We start from the raw sequence: 16,784 nt of genomic DNA, 5'->3' as shown, positions 1-16,784 counted from the left end.
AAGACGCTAGAAGATTTTGAGAGCATCAGATGATATAACTGTAGCTCTTAGCAATCTGTAAATTTGATTTTTTATATTTTTAACTTTTATTTCAAAGGTTTTGACAGCCCATCCGATTTAGACTAGCTCTCTTAGAATTTTACTTGGTTTTGCCTATCAGAAATTCAGGAAAGAACCTAACAAAAGCAGAGCAGTTCTGTTTAAAATTTACAATCAGTGCATGTTCCTAAAAGCTATATATACAGAACTTTTCTTGTTTACTTCTGTTCACAGGACACGTTCCACAGTTCCTTTGTTGATTCTGTTTCTGTGCAAGTTTATTGGTAAAAATAAACTGCTGTGTTTCATGGCTGACAATGAAAATTACTCTTCTTTGATCACCTGGCAACACTCATCCTGCATGTGGAGGAGAATGTGTTGTATGAAATTACTGAACTTTGAAAGATGACATGCATATATACGTGATGTAAGCTAGACACACACATTGGTCACCTGCAATGATTGTATTAGTTAATTGCAGAATGGTCCAGCTGTCTCATTTTTCACTTCATTGATTCCAGGAGAGAATTCTGTGGGGGTTTGAATTTTTCCATGCTTTGATTCAGCAACGGGTGTTTGTTTTTTAAAATATTAATCTACTTGGGTACAGTCATTCTGAACTCAATAGGTGAAAAATACACTATTTCTGATTCCCATCCCCAGTCATTTTTCTCTCTCACTCACGAAATGGTTGTACTTTCCCTCTTTTTGTGAAATCGAGGAACATCAGTATTCGTCCAAAATAGTCAGTCGTCATTATTGCAAGTCACTAACTCTAAATGACATTAATATTTTATATAGATAAGACAACAGACATGAAAATAGCTGTAACTTTGTTTTTAATGCAGTCTAAATATATGCCAGAAGAACATAAAGGTTGCAAACAGGGCTTTGGAGCTGTGCTCCGGCTCCGCTCCAGCTCCAGGCAAAAACCTGTAGCTCCACTGCTCCGGAGCTGCTCCGCACTCCAGCTCCAGGCTCCTCTCCAAAGCCCTGGTTGCAAAGTTAAGCGCTCAGGTCAGGTAACGCCCAAATTAAAGTTGCCTAGGCAGCGTTAATTTAGTCCTCTTGTGCATGTACATTATGATTGATTTTCCACTTATGCTGATGTATTCGTATCTTTAAGTTAAAACACCTTCCATACTCCTGTAATTCTCAATCTGGCCTTGTTCTAAATAACAGGATTAATGTGTTTCCCCAGTTTCCAGCTGTAGGAAAGTTACCATCTAACTTGAAAAGAAAAAAAAAAAAAGCAAACCTCTTTTATTAAGTTACAATAACTTAATTACAGTAAAATGTTATCATACATCGTACATTACTTATTCAGGATCAGGTGACTGTTCAAAGAACTTGGCTAAGGATTCCGGTTTATTGGCAGGGGAGCCCTCCTCTTCTGAGTACATGAAAAAGAGTGACCAAATTTCAAAATACTTATCATCTTTTTGGTGCTCTTCTTGTGTAGGTACTTGGTGTGAAAGCTTTTCCATTACAAGGACAGTCCGTGTTTTATAATACCACAATTCCGTAGGAGGAGGAATCACCTTTTTCCAATAAGGGGCAATACAAAGTCTAGTTGTTAAAGATAAAAATAAACCTTGTCACATTGTTTAAAATGCAGATCCTTTACTGGAGCATTAAGTAAGCAGCTTGGGGAATGCTAGCAACCCAGCATTTTGTCAGAAGATGTATCTCTTTAATTTCCTCCAAAAATTGTCTAATTCTTGGATGCAACCACAACATGTACAAGTATGTTCCCGTATCCGTGAAAACCCTCCAGTGGATAGCTTCTGTAGCAGCAAATATACGATGGCTCTTAACTGGAATCCAGTACCATGTACACAGTAACTTATGCATTTTCCTTGAGCTCCCCAAATTGAGGATGTATATCCCCTTTCCCATATAGAGGAGAGACCCACTTTCCCATATAATTTGTCCAAATTCCTCTCATCTTTTCGTCTGCTTTTCTTATCAACATATTTTTCGATCAGAATTGTATGTATTCTAGAAATTTTGTTCCAACTTGTTCCTGGGTCAACTCCACAAATGTGGTTAAAGGTCTAGATAGAGCTGCCTTGTAGCCAAATTTCACAATAAAATGTTTGACTTATAAATACTGAAAATACAAGATTTTTATATAGTTTATATTATTACATATCTCTTGGTATGATTTCAAATAGGACACACAAACAGCTGTCCGAGTTGCATAATCTCAGCTCTTAGCTGCAACAAATAGGCACTTTAATAACCAGGAATTTATTTTTAGGCAGTATCAATGAAAGGGCCTTGGTTGACAAGAAGAAAAACTGTCCAAAGCTGCCAATGTGGCGTAGATGAGTGGGTGATTTTTTTATTTTTTTTTTAAATTTTTGATGATCTAAATTTCTTTTTAACCTAATAATTACAAATAGCCATATTTGGGCTCCTGTCCTATTTTGAGTTTTACCCAGTGTTTGGGTGGTCTGTCGTTAACCCTGTTGATCACGTTTTAATCATAGACTTTAAGGTTAGAAGGGACCATTATGGTCATCTAGTCTGACCTCCTGCACAATGCAAGCCACAGAATCTCACCCACCCACTCCTGTATCAAACCCCTAACCTATGTCTGAGCTATTGAAGTCCTCAAACCGTGGTTTAAAGACTTCAAGGTGCAGACAATCCTCTAGCAAGTGACCTTTGCCCCACGCTGCAGAGGCAGGCGAAACCCCCCAGGGCCTCTGCCAGCCTACCCTGGAGGAAAATTCCTTCCCGACCCCAAATATGGCGATCAGTTAAACCCTGAGCATCTGGACAAGACTTACCAGCCAGACACCCAGGAAAGAATTCTCTGTAGTAACTCTGATCCCACCCCTTCTAACATCCCATCACGGGCCATTGGGCATATTTACCACTAATAGTCAAAGATCAGTTAATTGCCAAAATTAGGCTATCCCATCATACCATCCCCTCCATAAACTTATCAAGCTTAGTCTTGAAATCAGATATATGTTTTGCCCTCACTGCTCCCCTTGTAAGGTTTGTTCTAGAATTTCACTCCTCTGATGGTTAGAAACCTTTGTCTAATTTCAAGTCTAAACTTCCTGATAGCCAGTTTATATCCATTTGTTCTTGTGTCCACATTGGTATTGATCTTAAAAAATTCCTCTCCCTCCCTGGTATTTATCCCTCTGATATATTTAGAGAGAGTAATCATATCTCCCCTCAGCCTTCTTTTGGTTAGCCTAAACAAGCCAAGCTCTTTGAGTCTCCTTTCATAAGACAGGTTTTCCATTCCTCAGATCATCCTAGTAGCCCTTTCTCTGTACCTGTTCCAGTTTGAATTCATCCTTCTTAAACATGGGAGACCAGAACTGCACACAGTATTCCAGATGGCATCTCACCAGTGCCTTGTATAACGGTACTAACACCTCCTTATCTCTACTGGAAATACTTCTCATGATGCATCTCAAGACCACATTAGCTTTTTCACGGCTATATCACATTGTCGGCTCATAGTCATCCTGTGATCAACCAATACTCTGAGGTCCTTCTCCTCCTCTGTTACTTCCAACTGATGCGTCCCCAGCTTATAACAAAAATTTTTGTTGTTAATCCCTAAATGCATGACCTTGCACTTTTCAATATTAAAATTCATCCTATTACTATTACTCCAGTTTACAAGGTCATCCAGATCTTCCTGTATGATATCCTGGTCCTTCTCTGTATTGGCAATATCTCCCAGCTTTGTGTCATCCGCAGACTTTATTAGCACATTCCCTCTTTTTGTGCCAAGGTCAGTAATAAAAAGATTAAATAAGATTGGTCCCAAAACCGATCCCTGAGGATCTCCACTAGTAACCTCCCTCCAGCCTGACAGTTCACCTTTCAGTACGACCCGTTTTAGTCTCCCCTTTAACCAGTTCCTTATCCACCTTTCAGTTTTCATATTGATGATCCCCATCTTTTCCAATTTAGCTAATAATTCCCCATTTGGAACCATATCAAATGCCTTACTGAAATTGAGCTAAATTAGATCCACTGCGTTTCCTTTGTCTAAAAGATGTTACCTTCTCAAAGGAGGAGATCAGGTTGGTTTGTCATGATCTACCTTTTGTAAAACCATGTTGTATTTTGTCCCAATTGCCATTGACCTCAATGTCCTTAACTACTTTCTCCTCCAATTTTTTTCCAAGACCTTGCATGCTACAGATGTCAAACTAACAGGACTGTAGTTACTTGGACCACTTTTTTTCCTTTCTAATCAAATTAGGGAAAGCTTACTTTTTATGTTATACAGAACTTTCAAACTCACTCTGTGTCTTTTATGTTTCTGTATGAATTTTGATAGCACATCCTGCCATGTTTTTAATGTCCTGTCAGGGGTGCACTGAAACAAAAATAATAACTTTGAAAGGATACTCAACCGTAATCATGGCTATTCTGCCTAACTAAGAAATATCATATTCAGGATATCCAGGCCTTTTATTATTTAGTCCACAGTGAAGGGCAATTTGCCTTAAAAATTTTGTTTCTCTGCAGTGTGTATTTCTAAATATTTTAAAGATTCTTTTTTCCATTTAAGTTCATGGAGCTGACAAAAGTTTGATTTGACGTTTTTGGGAATATTAATTCCTAAAATTTCAGATTTATCATTTTGAAACCTGATACCTGCCCAAATTTCAAAGTAAATTGTTCTGTAATTTTTAATTGAGTCTTCTGGATCCTGAAAAAATAAGAAGACATCATCAGCATACAGAGCTATTTTGTGTTCTGATCCAGAAGGTGATTTGATACTCTTTGCCAAGGGGCTGTTTTAACATTTATTGAGAATAGCTCTATTGCCAAAACAAACAGGGACATAATGGGCAACCCTGTCCCGTACTGCCAGATAGATTAAAAGGGGGGGATTAATGACCGTTAATCATAGCAGAAAGTCAAGGATGAGTATATAGGGCAGCTATGTCCCTATAAAACTTATTTCCAAACCAAACTGTACCAAAATCTGCCTCGGGTACTCCCATTCTAGTCGCTCAAAGGCTTTCTCAGCATCTAAAGGAAGCAGCACTCAGGAAGATTACTAAAATTGACATTACAGATGAAATTCAGAGTTCATCTGATATTACCAGATAAATGCCTGCCAGCAGCAAACTCAAATTGGTCAGGGTGAACACGTTTGGACAAGATGATTTTCAATCTGCTTGCTAATTCTTGGCATAAATTTTAACATCCACGTTAATCAGAAATAGTTCTGTATGTTGCACAATTTGTAAGATCTCTTCCTTCAGGAGTGACCACACTTTTGCCTCTTTCTAGGAATCTGGAATCTTGTTTCCTTGCAATATACCGTTGAACAGTTCAGTTATAACAGGGACCAGCACTTGCTTTAGAGCTCTGTAATACTCCCCAGAAAACCCATCAGATTATTACTATTATTGGGTTTTAAATTCTCAGTTACACCTTCAACTTCCTTTGCAGTAATTTACCTATCAAGACCTTCCTCTGAGAGCTAAAGTAGTTTCACACTTCTCAAATATCTGTAAGTTTAGGGTTTGAATGTTCTGAAGTGTACAAAGATTGGAAAAAGTTTCAGAGATCTGTTTAATGCCTTTTTATTTCTAACCAGGATGGCTGGCTGATTATTTGTTAATTTTCTGGCTAAAAACATATCTTTGTCCTTTTCATAATTTGTTTAATATATCTGTTTGCTCAGTCTTATGTATTTGTAACAGGTGAATCTTCTCTCTCATCATATTTATTTTCTATACACTCCTTTAGTACCTGTAGATTCATGTCTACCTTCTAAAACAGAAAGTTTTTTAACCAAACTCTTTTAAGAGCTCTCATCTTTTTGAGATATAATGCTTCAGTTATAAGGTTCTGACCTTTCCAGCACCCCAGAGAACATTTTTTATTGATCTCTTCCATATAATTTTTGAAAATCTTCCTCCAGCTTTTGAATTCTGAGGGAGTCATATAACAAGCTATTTCAACCACCAGGCCCTTTGTTTTTTCACTCAGACCATATCTACACTACAAAATTGTCGACTTATCTTTCATCAGCATATAGCCACCGCAGTAATTACATCACTTGTGTGTCTACACTTTGCATCTTGTGTCAGCGGTGCACGTACTCGCCAGGAGCGCTTGTATCGGTTGTACTGTCAGTGTGGGGGCATAGTGGGACAGCTCCTGAAAGCCAGTAACCATCAACATAAGCAACAGCATCTACACTGACACATGGTAGACCTAACAACATCAACCTTGGCTTTACCCTGCTCGTGGAGATGGAGTTATACCAAGTCAGTCTACCAGGGCAGTTACATCAGTGGAAGTAAAATTTTAGTGTGGACACATCCACAGTTAGGTCAGTGTAAGCCGCCTTACGTTGATTTAACTGTGTGGCGTAGAGCAGGCCTCAGTCTTTTAATCTGATATATGCAGGCGCTTGTCAGACCAAGTAATAACTTCCAGATCAGCTTTTTTGACCAAATTAGCCAAGGTCCTAGAAACAAAAATCACATCCTTCCTGGAATAAGATCCATGAGTAGAAGAATGTGTAGACCCTGACATCTGGATTCATTTCCCACCGGATGCCCATCAGGTCCTCACTGATGCAACAAATTTGCTCCTGCCCCTCCTGATCACCTGTTGTGTCCATTTGATCCAGAGTGAGATTAAGCATCTCATTAAAATCCTCCCCTGGAACAGTATCCCTTTCCCTAAAACTTCTTAAGACCCTACAAAATAAAATTAAAAAGAGAAGCCGCCCCTGATTGTGAGCATATACACATTGGCTAATGTGAGAAGTTTACCTTTCAAGGAACCCTTAATTAAAACGTATCTGCCCTCTGTCTCTGAGTTGTGCAGAAACAACAAAAGGGAAGCGTTTAGCAGAGAGTATTGCCACCTCTCTTCTGTTAGATTGCCCTGGAGAGAGAGACAGTATCTGTGTCCAAGAAGTATTTAGGTATTTATCATTTTTCTTCGAGTGTTTCCTGTAGCTACTGGGGAAATCCTTTTTCAGTGAGCAGAATACTCCTTTGCTTTTTGTTGGATTGTTCATCCCTTGAACAGTAACAGTCATGACATTAATAAACTCACTCATGAATTCAAGTCTGTTCTCACCTATTATTACCATTGGTTAAAAGTTGTGAACCCCTTAGCCAGGCCTCCATGACATTTGTGCCTCTTTAAACAAGACATTTTAGATAGTTCCCATCATACAGTAATTTTAAAACTCCAACGTATATTGCTTTCCCTTTTTTACACATCTGTATTGCTGTGCCTGATCCTAAGTCTGATTTACTTTAAATTTTTTAATTGAGCCCTGACATTTTTATTAATCTTCCTATTAAAACATAACAATATTTAACGCCTGTTTGTTCTCTTATCCTGTTTCCCTCCCTATCTGTGCATTTCCCATTATCATCTGGTCCCCTCCGGTTGTGGGAGTCTGGGTTATACTTCCTCTATATGGGCATTTTAATTCCCTGCTGGGGGGGGGGGGGTTCTCTTGAAAACCAATCTGTATCTAATCTTATCAAACATCTTTATAATATTGGATGTTATATTATTTATACCATCTTTGAGTTCACCCTTCTCCAACTAACATAAATGTTGGAATGTTTGATAATTCTAACTTCAGACTTACTTCAATAGGGAGATCTGGGTCTCCTGCTATTTTGTTATTAACTTTGTTAATTTAATGTTGTGATTTATATTATAAACTAAATTTTATACCTATTAAGTATATTTTACCCACAGAGTTAAATATCATGTCAGCTAACATTTTAATCCTTAAGCTCATTATTTAGAAAAGGTACTTTACGTGTTGATTTTACCTAAATTCAGTGCTACTCTTCCAGCCAGTGATCTTTCCCCTTCCCTTCCATATTACATTCTGTATTAATCAGATATAGATCAAGCGTCTTTATTTGAGAAGAATGACTATGTTCTGGCAACTGGAAAATGTTTCCCTCGCCCTCAACAGGACAAATAGTTGTTCAAAGTTTCTCTTCTCATTGGGTGCCTTTTTAGTGCTATTCTAGGTTGTTAGCTTCCTGAGCAAGTCAAGATCACTTGACTTTGGAGTTTCTCCTTCATTGGTGGAGAAGGCTTGGAGAGGCTTGGGAGCATGCACTTGGTAGCTGCCTGCTAACAAGTCCATCTCGCGTTGTAAATTGGACTCCTTCATGCTGTAGTCACATTACTGTCAGACTACTCCCTCAACTGGCTACATAAAGATAATAGTCTCCTAACTTACTGCTTGCTATGTTAACGTATGATGTAAAAGTCAGGTCTGGGGAGAAAACAAACTGCTAATTTCCCTTTAGATTCTCTTCCCATCCCCAGGGTGCATCGTCCCATCATAGTCTTTCTTGAATCTGTGCAAGAGGGTAGCAGTGTTCTGAATGACTGTCTAATTCCTGGCTCTAGGAGCTATCAGATGTTCCTTGATAATCCAGCAAAGTTATCTTAAACTAATCAGTTTGTTGGAAAAGCTGAAAAAGATTGATGCACTTTGTATCACCTGCAAATCAACATTTATAATTTAGCACATTGTTTAAAATAGATCTATACATAAAAGGAAATTTGTTGCTTAAATTAAAAAAAACAAAAACAAACCCTTCCCTGGGAGCATGGAGACATATTGCTCTTCATTATGGTATCATTGAAATGAACATTAAAAGCTGGTTTGAACTAGCAATGAGCATGTAATTATGGAGCAGCCGCAGCACAACCCATCCCACTGATGCCTTAGCTTGACAGGGGTGGGTGGGGTGTGTGTGTGTAAACTCAGATTACCACAATTCTTCCACTAAAATGGGATTAGTCATTCTCCTGGGAAATGGGATTTGATGTTTTTAAAATGACTAGGATGGTCTTAATGAAGACAGAAACATGCGTACCACATGTTTGGCAGAATTGCCAGCAGCGATTGGTTTAAGACAGCGAACACTTCCTAGTCTGGCACTATTGTCCCTGTATTATCCTATTACTTTTAGTCCTATCTAAATAGCTGGAGATACTGACAGAGGCTTGAAGGGCCATAAACCCCTAGTTTGCCTACTGTTTTCTTCTCCATACCTGCTGTGGATAGACAGCTGGACACAGGTGGTATTCAAATAATCTTTTACTTATTTCTTATTTGTTTAAACTATAGCAACTTACTTGTAAGCCAGCTAAGTAAATTATCAAGTAAGTACTTTTCTGTCTAAAACTCTGCAGTAAATGTAACAAGTAGATTAAGTGATGACTCGCCTCCTGTTCTACGAACTGGATCTCTATTTTTGTCAAATATATGAGACTCCATTGTTCTGCATAAGCAAGAGAAAACTGTTCATGTGGCTAACACAGAGCTATATTCAAATTAATGTTCTGCAGGATAAGCTAACAATGTTTTAGAAATCTGTATCAGGAGCAAACTCCTCCTACTTTTAAAGCCAATCTTTATGTACACAACTGACCTCTAAATGGAGCTTTTGATTTGTATTTGTGATGAGTTAGGAAGTGTACAATTAAAGATGGACAATAATGGAAATGTGACTGGCTGAAAGACCTTCACTAATAGAAAGCTTTTTCTTTTAATTTCTGGCACTATTTGGGCAAGGTGAGGGTGGTCTCTTCTGTCATGAAAATCAAATGGTTTACAAGGACACCATGTGCAAGTGTCTGATTGTCATAGCATTCCTTCTCAGATCTAAACCTTAGAGTTCAGAAAATGAGATACTAGCACCTGAATCTTCTAAGCTTAATTACCAGCTTAGATCTGATAGCACTGCCACCACCCAAAAATATAGTGTTTTGGGGCACTCTGACCTTCCCTGGGGACCCCAAGAACCCAGATCCCTTGGATTCTTAAAACAAGGAGAAATAAACCATTCCCCCCCCCCACATTTCCCTCCCTGGGCTATCCTGAGAGATACTGATCCAACCTCTTAAATCATCATACAGAGAAGCATCTCCCTTCCCTTCCCTTCCACAAAGAGGCAAACAGATTCAAGGAAAACAAAGAGAGATTCTATCTCTCCCCCCCCCCCATCCTGGTGAGTTATCCCAATCCCCTGGAATAACACAAGGGAAACAAGAAAAAAAAATCAGTCAGGTTCTCTAAAAAAGAAATCTTTTAATAAAAGAAAGGAAAAAGTAAAGAATTATCTCCTGTAACTTCAAGATGTAAATATTACAGGGTCCTATAGCTTACAGACACCAGAAAGAGACTTTCCCCCCAGTACCAATACAAATCAAAATATTCCCAGCAACTACACATATAAAAGTTAACCAGCCAGATCCACAATTGCAAATAGAGTAAAACAATCAAAAAGCTTAAACCCGCTTATTTTTACTTACTATTTGAAAAGAAACTTAGAGAGCCTGTAGTAATGTCTGGTCTCTCTCAGACCCTCTGAGAGAAGAACACACAATGGACAAAGAACACACACAAAAGCCTCCCTCCGCCCAAATTTAAAAGTATCTTGTCTTCTGATTGGTCTTCTGGTCAGGTGTCCCGTTCCCTGCTTGTAACCCTTTACAGGTACAAGAGACATTAACCTGTAACAGTCTGTTTATGACACTGATTAAATAGATAAAGGGGACTATTTCATTAAAAAGGCCTTGCCAGCTAGTTTTGGCTCCAAATTTAGGTTCTATTTCATGTTTTTATTTAAAAAAAGCTTTCACACATTTATAAATATAAATAAGTTATTGGTTTGGGTTTCAAACTAGGAGATATTTAAACCCAAACATTAGAGCACAGGGATAAGAAAAGTGACTCCGACTATTACTGTTTTTATTGTTCAAACTGGGTGAAGTGAAGAAAATGAGGAGATGACAGCAAACAGGTCTTTTCCTGCTTTCAACTTCACTACTCTGTGGTGGCACAGGTAACCATATGTCCCTTAACAATTAGTTTTAAGCAGCTGTGACCTCTGAATACTTTAGACTGACTGTGTTTCATTGACACGCACAATTTATTAAACCCTTTCCTTGGCCATAAACGCAGGCAATGGAGGTTGAGGCATTTGCTTGAGGCCTCGCTTAGCTCCATGATCCAGCCTCCTCCTTTTCTTTCAGCAGCAGGCAACTCCCAGTTCAAGTTTTAACTTTCCCATTCTCTCCTCCTAGAGGAGAAGACCCTACCATTGTTGGGGCCCTGTGGTGAATTCCTTGCTTGGGGAATTGCAGACCCATTCTTGATTACATTAACAGATGATATGGGACTGAATTTCTTAATTGTGGTGATCTCTAGATATATACCTGAAGAGAACCATTAAAATGAATGTGCGACATCTTGTCAACCTTAACTTTTAGTAGCAGCAAATTTCATTTAAAGGCTTTTAAACATTAAACATTTAAACATTAATGAGCTTCTATAGTCTCAATTTTCTGTTTTCCTCTTTATCAGTAAAACTTAAGCCTGGGGTCAGAGCCCAGATAAGATGGAACATTGTCGCTACAAGTCGTGTATTGGATTAGATCCACATTAGAAATTGATCCCACGATCATGGTAATAGACTTTGTAATGTTGTGCATAAATTAAATACACTTAAAAAAACCCATAAGAGGAAACTCAGTTTTTCACCATGGTTTTATTAAAACTCCCCTTCCCCCTAAACAATCATTCTGTTTCTGGTGACCACTGGTGGTGGTGGCCTCCAGCATAAGGCTGGTTCCACTGATTACTTCGCACATCTTGCTAACTTAAAGTAGGCCACTTGTGCCATTGTCATGCATTATCACTGCCACACTTAGCAGGGGCGTGGTGCTGACAACATGCCGAGGCAGTAGCTCCTTTAGCTTGTTTCTGTCATGTTGTGAGTTGTTTGGGAGGGCTAACCATAACACAGCAATCCATATCCACACTACAGCTAAACTAAGTCAAGAGAGCTTTTGTTGTAGGTTTTAAACATGATTCTTTAACACGGTTGTGAAATCCTGTAGACACGTGTGTAGTGGTTCCAGCCTGTTCACCAGCTTTAGGCAGCGTTCTCTCTAATGCTATTACAGCATGGACAAGGCAACAAGCCTCTGAGCAAAATGAAAGAGCAGGCAGTGGAGCAGAGGGGGCTGCCAAAGGGGAGTGTGGATAAACCCCCCTCCTATTCTTCCCCCTCTCCCACGTTCCCTGAATAGTTATCACAGCCTGGAAGCAAAGTTGCCTGACTGGCAAAACACAGGGTTAGCAAAGAGGAGTAGTGAAAGGAATGAGAGTGAAGGGCTATACTTTCTCTTGTTGCTTTTGAAGCTCCAAGGATCCCTGTCCACCTTGCCTTCCTGCCCATGCTCTCCCTCTCCAAGGTTCTGTGTGGCTGCCAACCCTCCAGCCAAGAAAAACTGAATAGCCCCCAACTTTGGGAGCCCATCCGTGAAGAACATTAGTTACCTAGAGCAGTGGTTTTTAAACTTCTTTTCTGGGGACCCAGTGGAAGAAAATTGATGCCCGTGACCCAGTGGAACTGAGGAGAAGGGGTTTGGGGTGTGAGAGGGGCTCAGGGCTGGTGCGGAAGGGGGTCAGGGCTCTGGGGCGGGGATGAGAGGTTTGGGGTGCAGGAAAGGGTTCTGGGTTTGGGGGGGCTCAGGGCTCGGGCAGGTGATTGGGGTAGCGGGTTGGGGTGCAGACTTACCGCCGGTGGCTCCCGGTCAGCACCGCAGCTGGGGTGCAGAGGCAGGCTTGGCCCCGTGGACTACATTGTGCCCTGGAAGCGGCCAGCAGCAGGTCCAGCTCCTAGACGGAGGTATGCAAGTGGCTCTGTGCGGCTCTTGCCTGCAGGCACCACCCCTCCCCCCAGCTCCCACTGGCCGGGAACTGGCCAGTGGGAGTGCTGAGCCAGTGCTTGGCGCAGGGGCAGCGCGTGGAGCCTCGTGGCCCACTTGCCTAGAAGTTGGACCCACTGCTGGCCACTTCCGGGGCACAGCATGATGTTGGAACAGGAAGGCACTAACCTGCCTTTTAACGTCCTGGTCGGAGATGCTGATCAGAGCGACCCAGTGCCTTATATGTCGGGATCCAGTACTGGGTTGTTGTGATGGAGTAGGGGCTGTCTGCATGAGGGATGGGAGAGCCGGGGATGTCTTTAGGTGAGGGATAGGATCTTTAAGCCTGTAACCTGAGCCAGGTAGGGGGGAGGGGGGTAGCACCTTGGTCTGGAAAGTTGGACAAAGGAATCCGCCGGCCGGCTGGAGGAGGGGCAGTTCAGTTTCGGTTTTGGGCTGGATGAGGGGAATTCAGGGGATCCTATGCTGGACCCAAGCACCCTGAAACTCCAGAAGGACTCGGTTGAGGGGTCCTGACTGTGCCTGCACGCTCTGCTGTAACCTGCACTCCTGTTGTCCAATAAATCTTCTGTTTTACTGGATGGCTGAGAGTCACTGTGGGTCCCAGGAAGAGGAGTGCAGGACCAGACCCCCCCCCCACACACACACACACTCCGTGACAGTTGTGACCTGAACTTTGAAAAACTCTGACCTAGAGAACTTACTGTAGAGCAGTGATACTTGGACCTTGCTGGTTTGGGAGCCAGATTAGCAATCATTACCCTAAAGAGCCACAGTCATGTGAGAATTCATTGTTTCATTTACCAGTACTATATATTCCTATGACAGGAAAGATTTTGTATGCGCGCGCATATATATATATAATGTATGAATGATTCTCGCAGCAAAATGGCTGGCCAAGTATTCTTTTATCAACTACAGTTGGTTAACATAGTTCAAGCTCCTGATTGGTTACAACTTAAATTGGTTAATTAAATCGCAGTGTTTTTATATGTGCTGCAAAGAGCTGCAGGAGACACATTAAAGAGCCACTTGCAGCTTGGGAGCCTCCGTCTGAGTGTCACTGCTGTAGGTGTTCTTCATGGCCAGGGACTGACAGTATTGCTCTGAATAGTTTCTCAGGCTGCTGAGCAAGAGGAGAGTTGCATTAGGGTTTTTTTTAAGTCCTATTTCCAGGTTTGCCATTTGAGCTGTAATGGGGATCTGCTGGATCTCTGGGATAGAGGGATAAAAAACAAGTCTCTCAAAGCGCAGGCCAGTAAGGGAAGGAGGTGGCTTACTCACTTTCCAAACATAGACAAACTTTTTGCTTCAATGATGGCAGTGGGGAAGAGACGTTGAACATTTGACCCTAAATATAGATGACCTTTGCCCAGAGCCATACTTTTTGGGCATCACAGTTCAGAGGACTGAAATATCAAAATATTTTGCCTTGCAGTTTATTGACGCAGAACTTGATGTAGATCTGATGTCTAAATCCATGATTGAGGGTTTTCTAAGCACGCTATTTCTATATAACTTTAATGTGATTTTTTTTTTTCCTTTTTCTTGAAGCTGTGGAGTGGAATGCCATGGCCAGTTCCTCAGACAGCGAAGATGACAGTTTCATGGCTGTGGACCCAGAAGAAGCAGTGGTGGAAGGACCAATGGAGCAAGACGATGAGCCACATCCTGAGCTGGAGGTTGAGGAGAACAGGCATAACCGATCAATGTTGGAGCTGCCAGAAGAGGTTTTAGAATACATCCTGTCCTTCCTCTCACCATACCAGGAGCACAAAACCGCTGCCCTTGTCTGCAAACAGTGGTATCGCCTCATCAAAGGTACAAACAGCAGCAGTGAGGTCTTTCCTCAAATGAAAGGATAAAAGATCTATTAGTTTTCCTGTCCAATCTTTTTGCAGTGTTTTTAAAATTCAGCTCTCACTGTTGCTTTCCCTTCCCTCCACACCTTAATCTGGATGTTGCAGAGTCTTGTTGTGATTACTGAATGAATGCCAGAAGAATAACTAAAGCTGTTTGCTTCATTCTGTGCAGGTAGGACTAGCAGTAAAGCACCTCATAGTGAAGTCTCTTATCTACTATAAAAACGTGGGGTGTTGTGTTTGCTTACTGGTCTCACACCAACCTGGCAGACTCTATGTACTGTGCTTGTCAAAAATGTCAAAGATAAAACTAGCCAGCTGACTACTTCTGTAGTACCCCAAGGTACTGGTATATGCATTGTTTCCTGCCTTGCATTCACATCCCTCACCTCCATTCACGGTAGCAGGTCCAGGGCTCCATGTCTAATGTCATAAACAGATAGCTAAGGGTTAATGTCTCTTTCACCTGGAAAGAAGTAATCTGAACCACCTGACCAGAGGACCAATCAGGAAACAAGACTTTTTCAAATCTGGGTGGAGGGAACTTTGTGTGAGAGTCCTTTGTTCTTGGGTCTTCTGTCTGACTCTCTCTCGGCTATGAGGGAATTTCTATTTCCTGCTTTCTAATCTTCTGTTTCCAAGTTGTGAGTACAGAGATCATAAAAAACAATAGGAGTTATTGTTTTTTTTCTTTTGTATTTACATGTCTATAGTTGCTGGAGTGCTTTGAATTGTATTCTTGTTGAATAAGGCTGTTTGTTCATATTTCTTTTAAGCAATTGACCCTGTATTTGTCACCTTAATACAGAGAGACCATTTTTATGTATTTTTCTTTCTTTTTATATAAAGCTTTCTTTTCAAGACCTGTTGGAGTTTTTCTTTAGTGGGGAACTCCAGGGAATTGAGTCTGTACTCACTAGGGAATTGGTGGGAGGAAGAAGTCAGGGGGAAATCTGTGTGTGTTAGATTTACTAGCCTGACTTTGCATTCCCTCTGGGTGAAGGGGGAAGAGAGATTAACTCTCGGTAAGTCTGTTTTCCAAGGCTGGAAACGGGGAGGGTGGAATCTCTCTGTTTAGATTCACGGAGCTTGCTTCTGTGTATCTCTCCAGGAACACCTGGAGGGGGGGAAGGGAAAAGGTTTATTTCCCTTTGTTGTGAGACTCAAGGGATTTGGGTCTTGGGGTCCCCAGGGAAGGTTTGGGGGGGACCAGAGTGCCCCAAAACACTCTAATTTTTTGGGTGGTGGCAGCTTTACCAGGTCCAAGCTGGTAACTAAGCTTGGAGGTTTTCATGCTAACCCCCATATTTTGGACGCTAAGGTCCAAATCTTGGACTAGGTTATGATAAATGTGGCTGCACGTATTGCTGCATAACTGTGGTCCAGAATGTAAGCCTTCATGTGAAAACAGAATTAAGTCCCTGGCTTTTGTGGTTTAGAAGATCAATTTACATGCAGTTCATATTATGAAATTTATGTAGTAATATCTGCCTGTGTCTGCAGATACCCTAGGGCTAATGTTCCAGGCTATGAGCTATTCCTGTTTACCTCAATGTAATACTAATTTCGAAGCGTAATACCGATGTTGTAAATATCCGCGTTCTTTCAGTGTTGCTCATTGTAGCAGAAGCCTCCAGCAAAGGTGCTTTATCATCCTTTGATGTACAGGCAGATATTGGATAAGTTATAGTGGGAAAGGTGGATACTCTCAGGGTTTGCTGGGATGACGATGATGAGGAATCCAAATGCAGAGGATGGATGGTCTAAGGATTAGGTTGCTAACCTGGGTTCAGTCTCCTGCTCTGCCACATACTTCCTGTGTGACCTTATGCAAAGCCTTTAGCCTCTCTGGGCCTTAGCTCCCGCTCTGTAAAACATGGATAACAACACTGCCCTGGTTGACAAGGGTGTTGGGAGGAGAAATACTCTAAAGATTGAGGCATTCAGATGCTGTAGCAATAGGCACCCTATAAAGTACAATGAATTAGGTAGACCCTCTCCCAAATTTAAATTCACCTCTGTCTGCCCAGAACAAAGGGGAGAGGATGCTTCCTTTCCCCAGCAGCTGATGCCTCAACCAATGTCTTGTTTCCAAGAAACAAAATGCTCCCATGTCCCTGGCCACTACCTGTA

General features: G+C 41.1%; 1 protein-coding gene across 1 annotated transcript in view; it reads left to right on the top strand.

Annotated features, from left to right (window-relative positions):
• FBXO42 (F-box protein 42) overlaps nucleotides 1–16,784 on the top strand; it is a 97,664-nt gene that overhangs the window by 23,737 nt on the left and 57,143 nt on the right. Inside the window, exon 2 of the mRNA XM_030537412.1 lies at nucleotides 14,344–14,610. Within this exon, the coding sequence (XP_030393272.1) occupies nucleotides 14,361–14,610 (250 nt within the window). The 5' untranslated portion in view covers nucleotides 14,344–14,360. The remainder of the gene's footprint in view (nucleotides 1–14,343; nucleotides 14,611–16,784) is intronic.

Source organism: Gopherus evgoodei, chromosome 18 (assembly GCF_007399415.2).
Source record: "Gopherus evgoodei ecotype Sinaloan lineage chromosome 18, rGopEvg1_v1.p, whole genome shotgun sequence".
NCBI lineage: Eukaryota > Metazoa > Chordata > Testudines > Testudinidae > Gopherus > Gopherus evgoodei.
This window is presented reverse-complemented; position numbering and strand designations above follow the sequence as displayed.